Here is a 23,034-nt window from a genome sequence, read left to right as displayed (position 1 = left end):
ACCGGCAACAGCGTACTGATACCCAGATACCCCGATGGAGTATAAAGCTGGCTCACCATGTCGGCCAATAGGACCCAGGGACAGCAGGCTCTGATTATTGAAGCCTGCACCTGAGAATTAAACGAGCCAATTAGAGGCTTCCCCGAGTCCTCCCTGCCCACCTCTAGGCCAATCACCCAGGAGGTTTCCACCCCCTGAGCCTTGCAGAAAGACCTGCGCTCCCCAGGCTGCGATTCGAGTGTGAGCGAAGGACTTGAATCACTCTTGGGTGTCACCGTTCGCACAAAATTAGTGCCTTTGTACAAAGCCAGTGCTAGTCCACAACACATTGACCATTGGGAATGCTCTACTACTTGTTTGCGATCTTTTGCCTCCATCGGTCATCACAGTGTGGCAGTGGTTCGGGGGACATGGGAAACTTTTTTTTTTTTGAGGGGGGGAGACATGAAATAGCTTTCGTAGAGATGGAGAGAAGGTCAAGGGGAAGAAAATGCGCGGCGTAGAGCGAGGGTCTGCTATGCCGCAGTAGAAAGAACCGGCGAAGAGGACCGGCGCACAGCAGGGAAGATGAAGGACCCGAGTTCTGAGTGTGCCCTGGGGTAAGGGAGCTGCGGGCCGCCCTTCCCTGGGGATGAAGGGAAATGCCAGGCGACAAGAGCAGAGGGGCCGTTTTGGGGAGGGGGGGGGGGCGAGGAACGGGGTGGGTTTCTGAAAGCGGCGGTTTGCTTTGTAGGAGTAACTCCAGCCGCCCTCCGGGTCTTGGGCCGTTAGGGACGGTTGGGCCCTGCTCCGGCCCCCGCGGCGGCTGGTCTCGCGAGCAGACCCCGCGCCCCTCCCCGGCCGCACCTCTCCCTGCACCGGGGACTCACCCTGGCGGCCGAGGGTTGGGCGCTCCATGAATTGAGATCTTTCGCACCAGCTTCTGTCACAATGCCTGGCGCATAAGCATTTAGTGTACGTTGAATGAACGCAAGATTTTTATCTTCGGTTAGCTAGAGAGATACCTTAGGTACTCAGTTTTTCGTTTTGGATTAATTTAAAAAATAGTTGTTTTGAATAAGTAACACATGCACAGTCCACAAAATTCAAAAGGAATAAGGTTATTCCTTTTGAATAAGTCTTCTTTCTTTCTTTCTTTCTTTCTTTCTTTCTTTCTTTCTTTCTTTCAGAAACAACCAGTATTAACCAGATTTTTGTGAATTTTCACAAGATATTCTATAGTAAACATATATTTTCTATTTTTACTGAGTTGATAACATTATGCATACTATTTTGCAATTTCCTTTTATATAGTCTAGATGTCTTTCCATAGCAGTACATATCTGTCTGCCTGATGATAAGTTTCATAGTAAGCCTGAGGGATATATTGATGTGTTCAACCGTACTTACCACTATATTGATACCCAAGTGTATTTCATTTGGCTCTTGCATATCTGTATAATAAATACTTAGGGCTGCAAATACTAGGTCAGAGAATTTTGTATGTTGTTCTGTTATTTGGACAGATGAAATTTTGCAAATTCCCTTCCTCTCACAAAGATTTTTCTTATTTTCCTTCCACCAGCAATGTTTGAAAGGATTTTGGTAAGTATAGTTAGTATTGCCAAATTGCCTTCCATGAAAGTTTTACTAATTTTCTCTCCCATCAACATGCTTCTACAGTGTGTTATCAAACTTCTTGAAGTTTTGTTTTTGTTTTAGGTGAGAGAAGGGGAGATAGTAAGGCAGACTCTTGCAGGGACCCAGACCACCCTGTCTTTGTTGGGGGGGATACTCCATTACCAATCTGTTTTTAGCACCTGAAGCTGATGCACTCCGAGGAGCTATCCTCAGCTCCTGGGCGCTGGAACCAATCGAGCCACTGGCTCCAGGATGGGGAGAGGGAGGGGGGGGGAGAGGTCGATGGTCTCTTTTTCTGTGTGCCCTTGATAGGGAATTGAACCTATCGGGTCCATATGCTGGGTGGATGCTTTATTCACTGAGCCACCTGCTAGGGCCAAAGTTTTTGATTTTGAGTATAAATGGCATCTCATTGTAATTTTAATTTCTCTTATAAGGTTGAGCATCTTTTTCTATGTTTAAGTGGCAATATTTTTCTGTAAATTGTTCACATATTTTGTTCATATTTTAATATATTTTATCATTGTGTAAGTTAAAATTAATATTTTTCTTTTCCCCATTTATCCTATGTCTTTTTACCTTTTTAAAATTTTTAAATATTTATTTTTAATTTATTGTGTTGACATGGTTTCAAGTGGCTCACTGAATATAACACTGCACCCTGCATCGTGCCCCCATGCCCTATGCAGTTCTTTCCATTCCCATTTCACCCCCTTTTGTCCCCCTTCCCCCTACCTCCACCTGCCTTTCCCTCTGGGGCTTGCTACACTGTTGTCTGTATCTATGTATTTTACTTTGTTTATGGTGACATTTGTGCTATGCAAATATTTTTTGTTTTTATGTAGTTTAACTTGTCAGTATCCTTTTCTTTTAGAGAGGGGGGAGAAGGGGTGGGGGACAGACAGAAAGGGAGAGAAATGAGAAGCATCAGTTCTTTGTTGCAGCACCTTAGTTGTTCATTGATTGCTTTCTCATATGTGCCATGATGGTGGGGGATGCTCCAGCCAAGCCAGTGACCCCTTGCTCAAGTTAGTGACTCTGCACTCAAGGTGGTGAGCCCATGCTCAAGCCTGCGATCTTGAGGTTTTGAACCTGGGTCCTTTGCATCCCAAGCTGACACTCTCTCCACTGCACCACCACCTGGTCTGGCTGTCAGCACTCTTTTTGATAAGTTCTGGGTTTTATATAATATTTAGGAGAGCCTCCTATTACCTAAGATATTTATAAATTGTTCTGTGTTTTTCACAAATACTTCCACAGTGTCTTTTTGTATGTTTAAATATTAGGTTCACCTGGAATTTACTTTGGTGTAAAGGTGTGAGATAGAAATCTAACTTTATTTTGTTTTACCTGACTCTACTTATTGAATAACCTGTATTTCTTCCTTTTTTAAAATTTTTAAAAATATTTTTCTGAAGTTAGAAGTGAGGAGGCAAACTCCCATATATGCCCAACCAGGATCCACCCAGCATGCCCACCAGGGGGCGATGCTCTGCCCATCTGCGGCGTTCCATTGCAACCAGAGCCATTCTAGTGCTTGAGGCAGAGGCCATGGATCCATCCTCAGCACCCGGGCCAACTTTGCTCCAATGGAGCCTTGGCTGCAGAGGGAAAGGGAGAGATAGAGAGGAAGAAGTGAGGAAGGGTGGAGAAGCAGATGGGCGCTTCTCTTGTGTGCCCTGGCCGGGAATCGAACCCTATCACAACCCACACGACAAGTATATTCCAGAGTCTCAAGCAGAAATGGTATGAAATTAAATGAAAATAGACAAAGAACTAAAGACATAAAAAATGGGTTTTGAAAGGAAGCCACAGCTTCTTGCCAGCAGTAAAATTACTGTCCTGGCTGAGTTGCAAAACATGGTTGCCGCCCTAGCCACATCCTTTTTTATCATTTTGGGCAAGGTGTAAATTAGCAATGATGTTTCCAAGGCAACCCAAGAACTCCAACACTGTAGAAAACCCCCCACCTATACTTAACATACACAACCTTATACAAAGAAGTAACTTCCTTCCAGTTTTTCCGGGGAACATGGGAGGCAGGACGAGTACTGAAGCACAGCCCCTTGCAACTCAATCAGGCAGGTGAGGTGGGGGGTTGGGAAGACTGTCAGCTTACTTACAGTCAGCTCCCAGCACCTCTGTCCCCCAGATATCTAAGCTCTAAAAAGCCTGTTGATTTTTTGGTCCCCAACAGAACCTGGGACTTCCACATGCCAAGCCAATGCTCTACTGCTGAGCCGACCGGCCAGGGCTCCTCCATTATTTTTGAATGCTACAGTTATAAAACTCAAATAGCCATATGTAGTTTGGTCTGTTTTGGGGTTTTTCATGTTCCATTGGTCTCTTCATTTATATTCTACTAGTATACTGTTTTTTAAAAAAATTAGTATACATTATAATTTACCACAATTTTAAAATTATATACATATAGAAAAGTATATAATAAAAAGTGAATTTTCAAAAATGGAACACATTTGTGTAACCAATGCCCAGATTAAGAAACAGAACATTACAGCACACCTGAAGTCACCTTTGTATGCCTTCTCAGTTGCTGTTACCCTCAAGGGTAGCCACTCTAATGATTCCTTTTTTTTTTTTTTAATAGGGACAGAGAGAGGGAGAGTTGTAGAGAGGGATAGATAGGGACAGACAGACAGAAATGGAGAGAGATGAAAAACATCAATCATCAGTGTTTCGTTGCGACATCTTAGTTGTTCATTGATTGCTTTCTTATATGTGCCTTGACCGCGGGCCTTCAGCAGGCCGAGTAACCCCTTGCTTGAGCCAGTGACCTTGGGTCCAAGCTGGTGAGCTTTTTGCTCAAGCCAGATGAGCCTGCGCTCAAGCTGGTAACCTTGGGGTCTTGAACCTGGGTCCTCTGCATCCCAGTCTGACACTTTATCCACTGTGCCACCGCCTGGTCAAACTCTACTGATTCCTTATAGCAGAAACTAGTTTTGTTTCTTTTTGTTTTTTATATGAAGAAAATCACACAGTATATACTCTTTGTGTCTGGCATCCTTTGTGCAACATTTCTGTGAGTGATAGTGTGTGTAGTTTTTCTGTGTGTGTGTGTGTGTGAAAGAGAGAAAGAAAGAAAGAGGGAAGGGGACAGACAGGGACAGACAGGAAGGGAGAGAGATGTGAAGCATCAACTTGTAGTTGTGGCACCTTAGTTGTTCATTGACTACTTTCTCATATGTGCCTTTACGGGGGGTGGCTCCAGCCAAGCCAGTAATCCACTCTCAAACCAGATGAGCCCGTACTCAAGCTGGTGAGCCTGCGCTCAAGCAGGTGACCTCAGGGTTTTGATCTCTGTTTGATTTGTTTTTATAGTTTCAATTTCCTTGGACATATATTCTTTGTGTTCATGGAGTTGTTTTCTGATTTCCCTATATTGCCTTTCTGTGTTTTCTTGTATATCTCGGAGGATTTTTAGGATTTCTATCTTGAATTCTCTGTCATTTAGCTCCAAGGTTTCCAATATATTAAATTTTTTCTCCATAGATTTTTCCTCATCTAGCTGTGTTACCTCTCTTTCTTTTGTATCCATGATATTCGATTTTCTCTTCCTTAATGGCATCTGAGGGTAGTTTTGTTGATAGTATTAATGAGATTTAATAAAGAATAAAAAGTTAAAAAAAATAAAAAAATAACAAATCGAAAAAAGTTGTTTTTTTAAAAAAAATTAATAATGAAATAAAGAAAAATAAAATAAAATAAAAATTTTTAAAAAAGGAAATTATTCCCCCCCTCTTTTTTTCCTCTCCTCTCCTCTCCCCTCTTTCTTGAGAAAATCTTGTGGTGGACTGTGAGTTATAACAAACAATGCCTGTGATGGAGGGCCTGAATTGGGGAAAAGTAATAAAGGGGCAAAAAAGAGAGAAAGAAAAAAAAAAAAAAAAAAAAAAAAAAAAAGGAAAAAAAAAAGAGCGTATGGACCCACAAAAAGCAAATAAGGAAAAAATTTGGGTCAAGAATAAAATGATTTGCTTTTAGGTGTTGGTTTTCTAAGAGTTATGATGAGAGGAATAAGAGGAAAATGGAAAAATGGGGGGACAAATTAAAAACTTACTATTGTATTTAGTGGAACAAGAACTAGATAATATGGAGAGCCAGGGATGGGAGCACTGCTAGTGAGTTAAAAAGGTGAAGTAAAAACCCCCCAAAATGCCACAAACATAGGTTTGAGTCCCAGATAAGATAATTTGTTTGTTATTGAGGTTTGAATGAGAGGAGATGTAAAGGAGAAAGGAAGAAACTAATATAGAGGGAGAAAAGAAAGAGAGAGAGAGAAAAAAAGAGGGAACCACTAAAAGAAGAAAAAAGAAAGGAGAGAGAGAGAGAGAGTTAAGGGTTTTGGAGTGCAACCCTCATAGAGAGAAAGGAAGAGAAGAGAAAAGATAATGGGAGATGTAACACTTATGGGTAGTGTAGTTCAAGGAGAGGAGAGAGTAAGACCGGTAGAGAGTTAATCGGCCAAATTGGAGGAGGAAAAAAAAGTCTCAAGAATGAAGATAAGAGAAACAAACGAACAAATATAATAAAATGGGATAGGTTATAAAGTCTGCATATTATTCTTGATTTTGAGAGGTTATCTTCTTGCTTTTTCTTTTCTCTCCCTCTTCCTGGTCGGTGACTCTGTACCCCGGGTTCTGCCCCTTTGGCACGCTCAGGTAGAGGTTTGCAGTTGATAAGTCTCTATGGCAATGTCATGTATTGTGCTTTATTCTCGTTGGGAGTCGAGGCTCATTAGCATTTATAGGCTCCGACAGTGAGAGAGTCCGTGTTCCTGGAGCCTTTCTCCTAGTCTTTCCTTCCTCAATTAGTAGCCTGATAGTCCAGGTATGGGGTTGCTGCTGCCTCTGCCTGGATAGTAAGAGGCTCAAATTGCTGGCAACTCCCCACTCTATTTCCACTCAGCACAGGGCTCTGGGTAAGGCTCAGTCAGTCAGAGCTGCTAGCATAATCAGGTGGGCTTTCCGCCCACTCGAAGACCTCTGGCTCTGCCACTCTATCCGGTAACACAAGCAGGCGCCCACTTCCGGGGCGCTTGGAGGAAACTCTCACTCACTGTCTGCAACCAGGATATCCGGCCAGCAGTCTCACGCTCTGAGTGAAACCCCCAACCGCAGGGAAAAGTTGCAGCGTTGGAATTGAGTCTCGCTCCGTCCCCGTGTGCGGCTTTTGCAAGGCGCTGGGGCGGCCCGAGATTCCGCTTTGGCCCACACAAAGGCCCCTGACTCTGCCCCTCTCTGTGATAACACGGGCGCGCACTGCCGAGGCACTCGGAGGAATCGCTCACTCCTTATCTGCGCGCGCAAACCAGGATATGAGGCCGGCCGCGGTTCCCTCTGAGTGAAACAGCCTCCAGCACGGAAAATCTCCACCGTTAGGATTAGTTCTCACTCCCTCCCGTGCGTGGCTTTCCCAGGGCGCTGGGGCTGCCCAGAGACTCTGCCCTCAGCCCACAGAAAGGCCTCTGACCCTGCCTCTCCGTGGGGCAACACGGGCACCCACTTCCGCGGCTTAGGAAGAAATCTCTCTTCCACTAACTGCGCACCGACCAGGAGACCGGGTAAAATGGCCGCTCCGCTTGTCTTTCTTTGTTTGGGTTTGGCGCGAGTGTTAGCTTGTATTGCCCGGGTTGCCACAGGATCAGATTTTCCTCGGCTTGGATCTCTGAGCCACAGCCTGGTTCGGCCGTTTTTGCTGCGGGGGCCTGGATCTATTCACCCCCTTTGCCCGCCTCAGTTTCTATATTCACAGTTACCAGAGAAAGCCGCCCTGTTTAGGTTAGTGAGGAAGGCGGAGCATTTCTTACTCCCTATTTCCTTCGGGGTTTGGTTATATATTTAGCCAATTTTTCACTCAATCATACCTTTGGGTGTATTGCGAAGAATCTGGAAGCTCCAAGTATAGGTTTTTCTGTTTCTGGTTGAAGATCTTGTTGAGTTTTGGGGGAGATTTATCGGTATCGCTTCCTACTCCGCCATTACTCTGACGTCATCTCCGACCTCAGGGTTTTGAACGTGGGTCCTCAGCATCCCAGGCTGATGCTCTATCAGCTGCACCGCCACCAGGCTGTTATGTGTAGTTTTAATTCATTCATTCTCATTACTGTGTAATAGTATATTGTGGAAATATGCAACAGTTTACTTTTCCATTTTTATGTGTGACAGAGAAAGAGAGACAGATCAGGATAGACAGACAGGAAGGGAGAGATGAGAAGCATCAGTTCTTCGCTGCAGCACCTCAGTTTTTCTTCGATTGCTTTCTCATATGTGCCTTGACCGGGGGGCTATAGCAGAGCAAGTGACCCCTTGCTCAAGCTAGCGAACTTGAGCTTCAAGCCAGTGACCTTTGGGCTCAAGCCAGTGACCATGGGGTCATGTCTATAATCTTATGCTCAAGCCAGCTATGCCGCACTCAAGCTGGTGACCTCAGGGTTTCAAACCTGGGTCCTCTGCTTCCCAGTCCAATGCTCTGTCCACTGCACCACCACCTGGTCAGGCCACAATTTATTTTTCATTGTACTGTTAATGCTATTTTGATTGGATTAATTTTACTTAAGGGAGATTTATTGTATAGAATATTCCTATATACATGTTTAAGTCATTGATATCCCATCAGTAGTGTTTTGAAGTTTTGTCATATAGAATTTACATATTGCTTAAGATTATCTTTAGGTATTTGAATGCCTTAATTGCTGTAGTTATTTTTACCTTTAAAAGGTAAAGGAACAATGTCCACTGTTGCTTTAAAAAGTACAGACCTATTTTATGGGTCCTTGTTTGTCCAGCTCCACTGGGAGGTGGAGAACAAAAAAGAGGAAATAAAATGGAAATCTAAAATGAAGGATTTAAAATTAAACCAGAGGAGAAATTTTTTAATCAGAATAGTGTAAAGCAGGTGTAATCACTTTTTCCAGGAATTTTTTTGTTGTTGTTGTTACAGAGACAGAGAGAGGGACAGACAGGCAGGAAGGGAGAGAGATGAGAAGCATCAACTCTTCATGCGGTTCCTTAGTCTCCTTAGTTGTTCATTGATTGCTCTCTCGTATGTGCCTTGATGAAGGGGGGAGGCGCTACAGTAGAGCAAGTGACCCCTTGCTCAAGCTGGCAACCTTGGGCTTCAAGCCAGTGACTTTGGGCTCAAGCCAGCAGCCATGGGTCATGTCTATGATCCCATGCTCAAGCCAGCGACCCCACGCTCAACCTGGTGAGCCCCTACTCAAGCTGGCAACCTCAGTGCTTTGAACCTGGGTTTTCCGCATCCCAGTCTGATGCTGTATCCACTGCACCACTGCCTGTTCAGGCTCCAGGAAATTTTCTGAAGAAGAGTTGACTTTATTTAGTTGGATAGGGAGGTTGAGGAGTAGAAGGGACTACTTTAGGTGTGATGATTCCAAACTCTCAAGTCTCTGTGTATATAAAATTTGTCATCTAATGTCCCCTGTAAGAGCTCAAATCATGCTTGAAAGATTGAGTTGTGAGAGGATGACATTGCGTGAATTATAATTTTTAAATTTCTCCAGTTTCAAAGAGTTCATTCTTTTTCCTTGAAGGGTTTTCTGAACAGAGTGCAGGAGGCATAGGGCAACTAGTTAACAGGAAGTCTGGGTTGCCTAGAGAGTTCAGTAGGCAGATGTTTCTACTCAACAAGCCAAATTGTGAAAGTAGACTTGAGCTAGGGGGCTGGGCTGTGAGGGGTTCTCAAACACAATAGCCTGGTCAGCCTTGGCTGATCACAGTTCCCTTCGTGGACAACATGCAAGCAATCTGTTCATATGATATTCAGCTGCCTGAGCTTTTGGACGACAGAACACTCTCTTTGCCCATTATAGCTATCACCCCTTCCTCCCCAGCACTCAAGGCTGTTCATCAGAAACCAGCAGCTGGGAGCATGGGCCATCTCAGTGCTCTCCAGCCTGAATCACCACCTCACTCCTTAGAACAAAAGTCCCACCCAAAGTCGCCTGCCTCTCTCTGAGATGGATAATGGTGGGAGAAGGGGCATGAGGAGGGGAGAAGCTGGAAGTGTTTTCTTACGGGGTCCATTTGGGGACAACTGTGTTAGGCTTGTTTGCTGGTTTACCGGCTGCGAGCCCTTTGCCTGACTGGTGCGTGAGTGCATGGCTGCACCACACGTGTATGGCCTATATAAGGCTATGGGTGCTTGCGCTTAAAACGATTAGGGGTTGTGGATTGCCTGGCCGCCACTGTGAGGGGTCATTTTTGCTGTTCATTTGCTTGAGAAGAGGTTTTCCCCTGCCTGTGTGCTTGTCTGCTGTTGTGAGACTTTATTAAACAGAATGGCCTAACACTTTTCCAGATCCACAGTTTCTCTACCATCTGCCCAAATCCAGTGTGGACCTGCCTGGCCTTGGCCACTGGCATTACATCTGGCGTAGTGGGCAGGATTTGGAGCAGACTGGTATGGAGCTGCCAACACCCTTGAAGGTGGGGTGGAGGAGTGGTAGTTGTTCTCCAGTGTATGGTTCCCTGTGGCTGTCCTTTTGGGGGCCTTAGGCTGGGTGATTTTTATAGCCCTGCGAGAGGAAACTGAGAGCTCTGTGCGAGAGGTGGCCCGAGGTTGAGAGCTCCAGGGTGAACTGCAGACTGTGAGGCAACAACGGCACAAGCTGGAATGGTCACTGGAGAAAGAGCTGCAGACCTGAGAACTGCAAGTCAGACTGCAGGCTGAGAACCAGTGGCAGCGTGAACTGGAGCGAGGCTGACTGGATTCGAGAGTTGCAATGTGAGGTTCAGGCTGAACAGCAACAGTGCCTGGAACTGGAGCGATCTCTGGAGAAGGATTTGCAGGTTCGTGAGCTCCAGTTTGCCTTGGAAGCTGAACGTTGGCAGTGATGGCTGTTGGAGAAACAACTGCGGGTTCAGAAGCTCAAGTCTCAGCTTCAGTCCGAGAGCTGGTAGCTGCAGGAGCCAGAGCAGGCACAGAAGCTGGAGCTGTATTCCTGCCAGTGGAGTGGTTCTGAGTCAGCAGGAGCAGGCGTTTCCAACTCCCCCTCTTCTGAGGGGGAGGCTCGGGCTGCAACTGCTGTCCACAGACTTAGAGCCCGGCTGGCAGTTGCCAAGAAGGTAAAGACCCAGCAGCCAAGAGTCCCTCGGGGCAGCCACGGCCTCTTCCCCAGGTAGTGGAGCACTCTGTGGTCCAGCCCTACACCCAGGCAGAGCCAATGGATTTGGGGGTGAAATTCAGGCAGAAACCCACTGAGCCGCTGGCAGCATGCTTGGTGTGGCTGCGGGACATAGGGGGTGGATGGCATGATGCTCTCTGGAACAGAGATGGACCACAAAGGCATGAGGGCTGCTTCCCATGCTGCCCCCCCCCCCGACTAACAGAAGAAATGGGCCTGTAAAGGTTACCTGAACACAGATGTGGGTAGATTTGATTGCGGCCGGGGCAGATAGGGAGCAATTAGATGGCAACCCTAATAAAGTCTTATGGGAGACTTGGTGGCAGCCTGAGTCAGAACAGAGATTCCAGCTGCTGAAAAAGCAGAGGAAGTGGGTGGCCCTGGCATCTGTCAGGAAAATGGCTGGCGGTCGTGTTGCAGGATCCCCAGGACCCGTTGCTCCAGTTTGAAATAGGGGGAAGGGTGAGGGTAATGCCGGTGGCCGAGGCCAGGCAGGTCCACTCGGACAGATGGTAGAAAAACTGTGGCGCTGGAAAAGGTTGGGCCATTTTGTTTAATAAAGTCTCACAATGGCAGACAAGCACACAGGCAGGGGAAACCACCTTTCAGGCAACAAACTGCAAAATGGCCCCTCACAGTGGCGGGCAGGCAGTCCGCATATCTGCAGCCCCCAATCTCTCATCTCTCTCGAGCGTAAGCCCCCATAGCCTTATATAGGCTATGCACATGTGCCTCTGCCATGTGCTCACGCACTAATCAAGCAAGGTGCTTGCAGCTGGTAACCCCGTGAACTGTGTTAGGCTTAACACAGCTGCTCCACAGCGAGGGATCCATCCATCAGGGACAGATAGGGGCCAGAGGCCTCGTGTGAAATGGAAAATCCACTGATCCCTTCTAATGTGCAGCAGGTGTTGGCATTAGAAGGTAATAGGTGTTTTTTTGTTTGTTTGTTTTACAGCAGGAGCAGCTAAGAGAACTGTTGAGGCAACACAGGCCTTGAATGTGTTTGACCCCGCCAGACCCCGTGAGCTTGTTGAGAGGTCTGGATGGGGTTTGTGGCAACGGGCAGAGTGCTTATGGAAAGGCACTGAGGTCTGTTAATAAAGAGCTGTATGGCTAGTTGCCTGTAATGGACTTTTACCTTGGTGATTTGCACAGAGAGCTGGGATGTCTATCGTGAACTGACTCTTGGACTGCGATCAGAGAGGGGCACTGGCTCCTTTGATGGATGGACATGTCGCTTGTGGACAGTACTATGAGAGACCCTGATGGGGGGAACTGGCACCTGTGGAGGCCCTCCTGCATCGGGAAGCTGCTCTCACCCAGTTGCACAGACTCACCAAGGACACTTATTGCTCTCAATGGACATGGCCCTGTACTGTACACCCTCCCCCCCATGGGTGGCCTTGTTGGCACTGTGGGGTGGGGAGTTGGAGGTGGGTCTTCAGCTAACTCCCTGGGCAGCGTGCTCAGGGAGACATTGTGAAAGGTACCTTTGTAATTGTCATTTTTGGAATGTATGTAATGTATCTTGTGAGGCGAGCAACCCACAGGGGCAGCTGTGTTAGGCTTGCTCGCTGGTTGACCACCTACAAGCCCTTTGCCTGACTGGTGCATGAGTGTGGGGCAGTGCCATGTGTGTATGGCCTATATAAGGCTATGGTACAGTGCTCAAAAAAATTGGGGATTGCGGATTGCCAACCCGCCTCTGCAAGGGGCCATTTTTGCTGTTCGTTTGCCTGAGAAGAGGTTTTCCCCTGCCTGTGTGCTTGCCTGCCATTGTGAGACTTTATTAAACGGAATGGCCCAATGCTTTCCGGCTCCGCAGTTTCTCTACCGTCTGCCCGAAACCAGTGTGGACCTGCTTGGCCTCGGCCACCAGCGTTACAGCCCATCCTACCAACTGCTCTTACTTGGGCTAATGTCTACTTCACATCATAGTCCTTCCCAGGCTTTTCTCTTTGCCTGGACTGGGCCCTCAACTTTTCCCTGCCGCCTGAGGCTTCCCTCAGCAGAGGTGCTTTGCCCGCATTCTGTGGAATCTGTGATGGCTTCAGGATGACCATGGACAATCTGTAACATTTTTGTTCATAGCTTGCAGCAGGTATTCTCAAAGGGGTCTGTGACTCAAAAAATAAAGTTGACAATCATTGCCTTGCAGACTTCTCATCCCTTGAATCAGGGACCCAGCGCAACAAAGGAAATAGAGGTATCAAAATGTATCAGAGACTGACCTGTCAGTTGCGTAGTAGATAAAGCATCAACCTGGAATGCTGAGGTTGCCAGTTCGAAATCGCGGGCTTGCCTGATCAAGGTGCAGATGAGAAGCAATTGCTTCTCACTCCTACCCCCTTTTTCTCTTTCTCTTTCTCTCTTTCACTTCCCTCTAAAATAAATCAATAAATTATATATACATTAGAAACCAACATGTGAGTCTGAAATGCTGCCAAAGTATCTTTGGATCCAAATTTCTCGCAGCTTAGGTGACACCATGTCCGAGATGGAAGAGAGGAGAGGTGGAGGGGGCTGTATGGAGGGTGGATGGAATGACCTCAGGAAGGTTTGGTCAAGCAGGGTGTGGGGCAGCCGTGTTAGGCTCGCTCACGGGTTTACTGGCTGCAAGCACTTTGCTTGATTAGTGCGTGAGCACATGGCAGTCACATGTGCATAGCCTGTATGAGGCTGTGGGTGCTTCCCCTGGGTGGCGGTTCTCCCAGATCCCTCTCCCACCTTCACGAGGTGTGGTTTTCCTTGCTCCCTTGTCCTTATTGCAAACAGCAGGTTTTCCTTTGTTTATTAGCTCTTTCCCTTTTGTTTATTCATTCTCCTGTCTTTGTGAGCCTCCAATAAATGGGTATGATCCGATGCTTTCTGGCTCCGCAGTTCCTCTACCGTCTGCCCGAATTCAGTGAGAACCTGCCTGGCCTCGGCCACTGGCATTACACAGGGGTAGGCAGAAGGTGGGCAGAGGCGAATTCCCCTCAAATTTGAAACAGCTCACAGGTTGCTCCACAATACAAGATATCCCTGAGCAGCTGCTCTGTAAACTCAAGTGTTGTTGGGTGGGAACCCAGAAAAGGACCCAGGAAACCTGAAATTTTTGTATTTAATCATGAGAGGCTATGTGGCTGTCAGTGAGGCATTTCAGTTTAGCCTATCTGATCCCTGCAACTTCTGCTTTCTGCTGATTCCTGGGAAAGAGGCGGCCAGGACATTGGAAGAGGGGACTGAGAAGAAAGTAAAAACCAACCAACCCTGAGCTTCCAGAATCAGTTGCATTAGAGTTCCTGAAGGAAGGTAAGGATTAACAACAGATTCCAGTTCCTCTAAAGCAGTTGTCCAGAGCTAGCCAGGTGGAGGATGACCCCTGGATTTTCCTCTCTCCCAGGGCAGGCCCAGCAGTGGAGAGGCCCTGGGGAAGGGGCTAGAAGAGCATGCAGTGTGGCTATAGCAGTACAGCAGTATGGTGGAGGCATTTGGGTTTTGAGCCAGCTGTGGGTTCAAATACAGCTCCCTCACTAACTAGCCCTGTGTACTCAAGCAAGTACTAGCCCTATGTACTCAACTTAATCCATTTAGTTCTGTCAGCAAAGATGCCCTGTTTTAGAGAATTGATATGAGGATTACAGGAGAAAACGAAGATAAGCCACTGACATAGACTAGGCCCACTAATAAATGTTATTTTTTTCCTCTCCACCACTGTCCCAGCCCGGAGAGAGTGCCATTGGATTGTGCCAATGATGTGGACCATACATCCCTGCACATGCACACACATGCACACAGCCGCACATGTCCCTGGTTACGTTCACACACTTGTCAACACACACACACACACACCAGCCTGTACAGTCGGACCTGAGCTAAGGGCAGCCTTCCCAGATAGGTGCGATGACGACTGGCTTGCTGATTTTACAAGCTGTCGAAGTGCTCATCTGAGTTACCTTGCTACATTAATGGGCTTCCCTTCGCGAGGTCTCTGGAAACACTGTGGAAGGAGCATAGGGGGTGGCAATGGGAATACCTCCACAGGCATTTCCCCTGGCTTGAATGTGCTTGTTGAGGGCTACTTTGCCCATCTCTCGTCAAGGAGGTCCTGGTCTGTGCCCAGGGTTGCAGAGCCTGCAGCTGTGCTGCCCAACACAGTAGCCACTGGCCACACATGGCTATTGAGCACTTGAAAGATGGCTAGTGCAACTGAACAGTGGGATTTTAAATTTAATTTTCATTAATGTAAATGTGAAACCTGATTTTTGGTTTAGTTATTGGAAAACTTTTAATATGTTTGGAACGGCTTGAATGTGTGAGTTAACTTTTTCAACAGTGAATTTTATGAAACCTAAACAAATCAGATATTTCAAGCCGGTGAAACTGGTGATCGAATTGGAATGTACTGTAAGCATGTAATATACACCGGATTTCAAAACAATATGGCAAAGAATGTAAAATATTTCCTTACTAATTTTTATATGGATAATGTGTTAAAATGATAATAGTCTGCATATATTAGGTTAAATTAAATAAAATATATAGTATGAAAATTAATTGTATCTGTTTATTTTGGCCTTTTTAATATATTAGAAAATTTGAACTTATATATGTGACTCCCATTCTATTTATATTGGTCATCTCCTGCTCCAGACACATGTCATCTGTGTCATCTGTCCCCATTGCCTCAGGGACTTCTCGGAGATTTCTCTAAACGGCAGTGTGGCTTCCACTCTTTTCTGTGTTGCCGAGTGGGCAACTAGAGTGAGAAACACTAGCGCCTGACCCCCAAGTCCCAACCTATTATAATAAGCTGCTGGTGGGGAATTTGGAAGGAAGGAGAGAGCTGTGCCCCACCAGGAGGCATTCCTGGCGTCTTATACACCGGAGTTGGAGGCTGTTAGGATACTAAGAGAATTGTGTGTACATGGTGAGGGTAGGGTTGGAGGCTCAGGGATACCCACTTCTCAAGACTGTTGAGTCTCCAGCCTCAATCTTCAAACGTCGGGTTCTCGCATTCATCTCTGGGCCCCGCCCTACCTCTGCCCCACTGAGGAGGATGCAGTGACTGTAGCAGTGTAGCTCCCATGAGGAGCTAGCCTGGAGGTTAAGTCCTGCTGTGTCCTCGAGGTACCTGCTCCTTGTTAGGGACGGCAATGAGTGGACTCCTCAGAATAAGGACAGCAGCAGCAGGGATCAGGAGGTTCATGATGCTTGTATTTTGTTGGGTGAGGGGTAGGTGGGGACTCTTGAGGGTAGAGGCCTTGGCTGCTGCTGCTGCAAAGAGGCTCTCCAGGGCCATGTAACTGCACTTCTCGGCCCCTCCTCCCTGCTCCTTTCCTTTCCTCCACCCCCACCCCCTTCTGATGCTGCCAAGGCTGTTATCCCTTGAGCTCTCGGCATCTCTACTTTTCCTGGCTCCGCTTTGTCCTCTATTTGAAGCATACTTGGAGGCAGTCAGCATCTCCTCCTCCCACCCCGCCTCTGCATGAGAGGTCTCCGTCAGACAATGACCTCTCTCTGGAGACGGCTGGGGTACACTGAGAACACGCAGGCACCCGGGGAAATGTGGAAGAGCAGTGGAAGTGAACGGGGGCATCCCTGCTGCTGCCTCCTGCCTCTGCCTTTCACCACAGCTCTCGGTGCCCCTCCTCCCCTGCTCCTCCAAGTCGAGTCCTGCTGTGTTCTGGGTCTCTCCTTTGACAAGGGCAGATTCTTGCTTTTGCTAGTCATTTTCTAGTAGTTCCCCTCTTGCCTTCCCTCAAGGGCAGTAGGGATCTGTGACACAGGAAGCAGAGAGAGATCCCAACAAGAATGACAAAGGATGGAAGAGCTGGGTGTCCTGGGTTGGAATTTCTGCAGAGGGACCCCCTGTGAGGTGGAGGGTTGCTCCTCCCATCCTGATATAGAATATGAGAAAAGGGTTGAAACGGAAATGGGCAGAGAGTGCTGCTCTCTCCAAGCCTGGCAGGTCACCTTTTGCACAAACTCCTGTTTATTAGATTCAGGCAAGGTTATTGAAATACATGCTCAAAAGGCAGGCAGAAAGGGTAGGAAGGGGGAGATTTGACAGCAATAAGGGGCAGGACAAGTCTGAAGTAAAGAAAACTCCAGAAATCATGTTTAGTTTGGGCTGCTACTCTCATGGCCTTTAGGCAGCAGGTTTAATGTGACAGACAGAGGCAGGTGGTGGAGGCTCATGAGAACACAGTGCCAGTGTCAGTCTGTCCTCCCCATCCTACACTCACACCCTCTTCTCCTGAGCCTGAGGTTCTTGGCCCCGGTTCCTTGTGCCTGGGAAAGGGGATGGAGCAGAAAGAGAGGGAGGCCAGCTGATTGAGGTACAGAAACTCCAAGAAACAAACGGCACTTTCCCCTGAAGTAACCTTGTAGCTGTGGTTGGCAATTGGTATTGGTTATTAAAGAGAATAAGTGTATGTGAAGAAAGCCTTGTGGTTAGACTAGCAGACTGATGCCTTGGTTTTAGTTCCTGCTTTGTGTATTGTGGGGCAAGGGCTGGGCTGACTACAAGGTCTGTATCTGCAGCTCCCGGGACCTTCAGGGAAGATGGCAGTGCTATTCTCAAACTGCAGAAGCATGAGGCAGACTACCAGGAGGCATCACAGCTGCGGGCGCAGCGCAGGCAGGGGGTGTGGGAGACCTGCGCTGCCATGACTGGGTTCTGGTCTAAGTGGCCTTGGTGGGGCCACTGATATCTCCAGCTGACTTGGTGGGGTCCCCAGTGTGAAAGGAAAGGTCAGAAGAGCTTGGCAGTGACCCGGTTTCCCACAGAGTTCTTATCCCCAGAGGGCCGAGGTGCCACAAAGTCAAAGGTTACATGATGCTTGACCCGTCCTTTGCCCTTGCTCCAGAGGGCAATGAGGCCAAAGCAGAGGGTCACTGAGGTGAGGAAGGGGAGGAAGCCCACTGCCAGTACCATAGCCACACCTCTGCTATCCAGGAAGAAAGGCCCCGGGACCCCTGGCGTGGTGATGTTGGGGTCAACGAGAGTGCCATTTGGTGGCTCAACTTGGATTACTTCCAACCAGGTCCTCAGGGAGTCATTCCCAGCGACATTGCTGACCACACATACATAGGCCCCTCTATCCCGTAGCTGCACCGAGCGGATCTCCAGCGTCCCGTCATCTAGCACCCTTACTCTCCCAGCCCTTCCCAGCCAAGTCCCTGGAGGCCTCATCCAAGAGACAGTGGGGGCCGGGTCTCCGTCCCCAGAGCAGGAGAAAACAGCATGTCCCCCCTCCTCTGCAATAACCCAACGCGGCCCAGACTTTTGGATCAGGGCTGGTTGGCAAGTGAAGTGCCCTGGAGGTAGGATGTCTGAGAACTCCCTCAGGCTCTTCCCCTGGACGTGCTGAGGGCCAGCACATGCAGGCGGGGAGGTGCCAAAGTCCAGGCCGCCTCGGAGCCGGAGCAGCCAGAGGAGGCGGCAGTCGCAGGTCAGGGGGTTGCCAGACAGCCTCAGCGTGACCAGTTTATCTGGGGAAGGGAAAGCTGTCTCCTCGAGTGTCTGAAGGGCGTTATCTGCCACGTCCAGGAGATGGAAGGCAGTCAAGCCATGGAAAGCGTGGGCAGCGATGGAGGTGAGGCAGGCTCCCGACAGTCGGAGCTCCTGGAGTCGCACCAGAGTACTGAGCCTTCGGGCGGGGATGGCGGTGATGGGGTTCTGAGATAGATCCAAGACCCTGAGGAAGCTCAGGTGGTGCAGTGCCTGGAAGGGCACGGAGCTCAGGTTGCAGCGGGTGATGGCCAGGCTGCTCAGATTGAGCCCAGCCAGGCTCCCAGGTTCCAGGGCTTCCAGGGCTGGCCAGTGGTGGATCTCCAGCTCCTTGAGCTGCCCAAGCCCCCGGAGTGCCCCCGATGGCAGCCTCCCAATATCCAGTTCTCGAAGCCTCAGGGCCGCCAGTTCCGGCAGCCGGGCCAGGGCCAGGCCAGGCACTGTGCTGAGGTTGCAGCGCTCCAGGGTGAGGGTGCTCAGCTTGGTCAGCCCTGCAAAGGCCCCCGAAGCCACGAACACCAGGTGGTTGTCCCCAACGTCCAGCTGTTGGAGGTTGCCCAGCTCCCCAAAAGCTCCATCAAGGAAGAGGACAATCTGGTTGAGGCGGAGGTCCAGCAAGGTGAGGGCAGGCAGGCCCGAGAAGACCCCAGGCCCCATGATTCGCAGCCGATTGCCTTGCAGTCTCAAGGTGAGTAGGCTCTGCAGGCCATGGAAGGCCCCTGGCTCCAGGGTGGACAGCTGGTTGTAGCTGAGGTCTAGTTCCCGGAGCAGGCTCAGGCGGGAGAGCATCCCCTGCTGAAGCCCCCAGAGGCGGTTCCCACTCAGGTCCAGGAACTTGGTGTCTAGCGGAAGTCCCCCAGGCACAGCCTCTAGCCGCCGGTGGGCGCAGAGCACTGCCAGGGGCTGGGAGGTACAGTCACACACAGCTGGGCAGCCACCACTGCTGCCTCCGGGCAGGAGGAGCAAGAAAAGGAGAGAGGGCCAGGGGGGCCAGGGGGGCCAGGCTTGCGTTGGAGCTACTGGAGCTGTAGCCATCCCCTCTTCAATCCTGGAACAGATGATGACATGGCCCTTTTTGGAAAGTGGCTTCAGATGATGGTGACCCTGCACTTCCCTGTGTCTCTTTTGAGCAGAAAGAGAGCTACCCATCTCAGCACTGCAGGGAAGTGGGGTGCAGACCAGGAAGAATTCCAAGGTGCACCTCTGTGGGGCCTTCTAGGGCTCCTCTTTGGGGAATCTCTCCTTTCTTCCTGGCTCTGGGTGCCTGTAAGCCAAGTGATACTAGCTCATGGAGCCCTAGTCAAGTGTGACTTCATTGGGGAAGTTTTATGGGACTGGGACTGGGACAGGGCTAGGAAGCAGCAGGTGGTAATTTTGAGTCTCCCTTACATCTGTGAGATCCAGAAACGTTTCATGTCCTTCCTCCCTGATGTCTGCTCTCCCCAAGCACCTCTCTGTCCCTCTCTGTCCACTCTCTCCTCCCATATTGTCCATCTGTAGCTTTGTCGAAGGCTCTTGGGGAATCAAAGACTTGGATCGTGATTGGAGAGGCCTCACCTTGAGTCAGTTGCCCAAGCTGTGAACCATTCAGGCCTCAGCCCCCAGTTTCCAGTGACTGCTTCTCTGACCTCCTCCATCCTGGCACAGAGCCTGAGGCCCTGGACTAGCAAGACCCAGTCTCCCCAGAATGCTTGTGTGGACAACAGCCAAGCTGCACATTAGCCGTGGCACAGGACACAGGTGCCATTTGAGCCTCTCACAAGGACCCCAAGGGCAATCACTCCTCCCCAATACATGATGTTGGGGTATGTGAGGGACCCAAGGGATGCCCAAATTTGGAGTTTTGTTGCTTGGTTCTCAGACTTAAGCTTCTCCTGTATCCCTCCAGTGTGTGAACCTGAGGGAAATCTCTGTTTCCTTTGGCTTCAGCTGCCTGAGCAATATACTAGAGCAGATTGTGAGCCAGGGAGGCATAGACAAGGCAGGGACCGCACCTGATCAGACAAGGTGGGCAGGGAGCAAGGCAGCCCTTGGTTGACACAGCAGATCTCTGGGCGCAGGCTGTGTGCACACTCTGTTCACTTAAAGTGGGTTTCTGGGTCCAGGGGCCTGGACAAAATCAGGAAGACTAAATACAGTGGCCACCAGACATTGACTGAGGTGACAGAGGAGATGGTGAGAATCCTTGACTCACGCTATTCAATGCCAACAGGGACCCTCAAACAAGGGAGGGTTTGGAATTGGCAAGGGATGGCTAAAGAAACCCAAGGGTGCCTGGGTTTCTTTCTAGCTGCAGATCCTGATCACCTTTGGGCTTTCAGGCTTCAGGCTTACTGGGCCCTAAGGGTTAGCTTTTTTTTTTTTTTTTTTTTTTTTTTTTTTTTTTTTTTTGACTTTTCTGAAGCTGGAAACAGGGAGAGACAGTCAGACAGACTCCCGCATGCGCCCGACCGGGATCCACCCGGCACGCCCACCAGGGGCGATGTTCTGCCCACCAGGGGGCGATGCTCTGCCCATCCTGGGCGTCGCCATGTTACGACCAGAGCCACTCTAGCGCCTGAGGAAGAGGCCACAGAGCCATCCCCAGCGCCCGGGCCATCTTTGCTCCAATGGAGCCCTGGCTGCGGGAGGGGAAGAGAGAGACAGAGAGGAAAGCGCGGTGGAGGGGTGGAGAAGCAAATGGGCGCTTCTCCTTTGTGCCCTGGCCGGGAATCGAACCCGGGTCCTCCGCACGCTAGGCTGACGCTCTACCGCTGAGCCAACCGGCCAGGGCAGGGTTAGCTTTTTACTACAGGCTTCATTTTCTCCCACATGGAACTTAGGAGGGGCAGTTTAAGAGATGGTGTGGTTGCTTCTCCTTCTACTCTACATCCTCCTCCAGAAGGCTCACTGTGGCGGCTATTCTATAGCTACCTCAGAGATTGTAGGACTTGGGAAACTGAAGAAAGAGACGAAAACAGCAGAGGGATATAGGACACTGAGGTTTGAGCTTGAGAAAGAATGGATGGGACAGGCAAGGCTGCTGACCAGTCTCCTCTAGTCCCTACCCCAACCAAACAGGTATCTATGGCGTGCTAAGAGTTCTCCAGGGAGACAAATGCCCCAGCCTCGCTCATTCTCCCTGTGCCTGTGTTGGGAAGTCCCCCTGACAGCCAGCCCTTTATCACTACCACTGCAGTTCCTACTCATCCTCTGGCTCTGCATTCAGCAAAAGTGCAGTGAAGCATGTAGCCCAGCTTCCCTCCTTCCCACTGCTGTGACATCCCTCTTAGTTCCCAAAGTCTCCTGGGCCAGGGGCTGGGGGATCTGGGGCCAACTCCTTTTCTTTATTTATAAGGCAGCTAATTTAATCACAAACTTCCCTTGCCAATCTCCATGGCTACAGGACTGACTGGCTTCCGGCCACTTTGCAGGAAGAGACTGGTGTCAGAACCACTTCTCTCTGTCCTTAACTGGGCAGGGGTCTGGGATACCATCCCCTCAAGGAATAGTATGTTTTCTCCTTGTCCCTATGTGGCAGTCCAGAGACACATTTGAACCTGGATATCCTCTTTAAAGCAGACCTGACTGAGGCATGGGGTCCTTTGTGGGGTGGGAGCTTTTGGAGGAAAGATTTCTGAAATATCCACACTGATCACTGAGCAGGAAGATCCTTCTCAAAGGTAGAGGGAACACTGGGGAGATGAAGGGAGATCTCTTTGGAGTCCTTACCCTGGGGGGGGCACTTGGAACATTTTAGTATTCTCACCAAAGTCCTGTGGGGCCAGGACTGGGGGTGCGGTGGGGGTGAGACCCCAAACCCTCTAGCCTTGTCAGGCACACGGGTCTGGCCTTGTCTCTGAGGATGTTATGGAGAAGGGCAGTTGCAGCACTGGGACAAGGGGTGGGGGCACTTACCAGAGAAGGCGGAGGGCTGCATCAAGTTCGGCACTGCATCTGTCCAGGGCTGGGGCTCGTCCCGCTCCAGCTGCCCCTCAGCCCACACTTCCCCTGGTGCTCACTCCTACTGCCCCCTGACCACCTGCCTGCCTGCCTGCCTGTCTGCCCGCTGCTGCTGTTGCTGCTGCGGCCGCTGCTGCCAAGACCGAGGTAGAAAAAAGAGCCAGAAAGCATTTCTTCTTTTTTTTTTTTTCCTCTCTCTCTTTTTAAACCAGGCGAGAATGAGTCTGCAGCAACCCTGTTGGTGCAAAATAAATAAATAAAGCAACCAGGGAGGGCTGCAGCAAGCGCCGCTACGGGATGGCGAGGGGGGGCACTGAGGCCAGCTCTGGAGCCCCCGGGGCTTGGGGTCAGGCAGCAGAAGCAGCTGGGCAGCTCCAGAGGGTCTCTCGGACATCCTGATTCACGTCAGGGGAGGTCTGGGGCCAAGCACCCTCCTTCGGGTTGCCTTTCAGCCTCCCAGATGTAGGGAGACTGTGCCACCTCTCAGTGTAAATATCCCCTGAGGGGAAAAGTTCTCAGCCCAGAGCATCCCCTGTGGAGCTGAGTTGGAGGCTCCCGAGCTTCAGTGAGGGAAGACTGGAGTGGGTCTAGAGTCCTTACGGTGACGGCGATGGCAACACTGACAGATGGCTGGGCTGGAAACCTGAGTTGCCACACAGGAACCAGATTGGAACGAGACTGCAGAGCGCTGTGTAGGTAATCTTATTTAAAGCTCCCCTGACACACACACACCTCTTGCCTTTAAAATCATTTTATAAAGAATGGCACAAGTTGGGGTTTATGTTTACCCAACTAACCTCTCCCCGGA

General features: G+C 49.5%; 1 protein-coding gene and 1 long non-coding RNA gene across 2 annotated transcripts; one reads left to right on the top strand and one right to left on the bottom strand.

Moving 5' to 3' along the window:
- The first annotated feature begins 227 nt into the window (after positions 1–227).
- On the top strand, positions 228–15,213 carry LOC136323396 (uncharacterized). Its single transcript, XR_010728966.1, has 3 exons — positions 228–599; positions 1,565–1,584; positions 11,742–15,213. It is a non-coding gene; the product is annotated as an uncharacterized lncRNA (long non-coding RNA).
- Positions 15,214–16,828: 1,615 nt separating this feature from the next.
- LINGO4 (leucine rich repeat and Ig domain containing 4) lies at positions 16,829–22,309 on the bottom strand. The gene is made up of 2 exons (XM_066255229.1): positions 22,182–22,309; positions 16,829–19,332 (listed from the first exon to the last, which is right to left on the bottom strand). Exon 2 carries the CDS (start codon positions 19,317–19,319, stop codon positions 17,526–17,528), a length of 1,794 nt encoding a protein of 597 aa, XP_066111326.1. The 5' UTR covers positions 19,320–19,332; positions 22,182–22,309; the 3' UTR covers positions 16,829–17,525.
- Between the last annotated feature and the right edge of the window lie 725 nt (positions 22,310–23,034).

This window comes from Saccopteryx bilineata, chromosome 2 (assembly GCF_036850765.1).
Source record: "Saccopteryx bilineata isolate mSacBil1 chromosome 2, mSacBil1_pri_phased_curated, whole genome shotgun sequence".
NCBI classification, from domain to species: Eukaryota; Metazoa; Chordata; class Mammalia; order Chiroptera; family Emballonuridae; genus Saccopteryx; species Saccopteryx bilineata.
This window is presented reverse-complemented; position numbering and strand designations above follow the sequence as displayed.

Coding starts and splice junctions, on each gene's coding strand:
- LINGO4 (XM_066255229.1), bottom strand. CDS start 19,319: ATGGCTACAGCTCCAGTAGCTCCAACGCAAGCCTGGCCCCCCTGGCCC.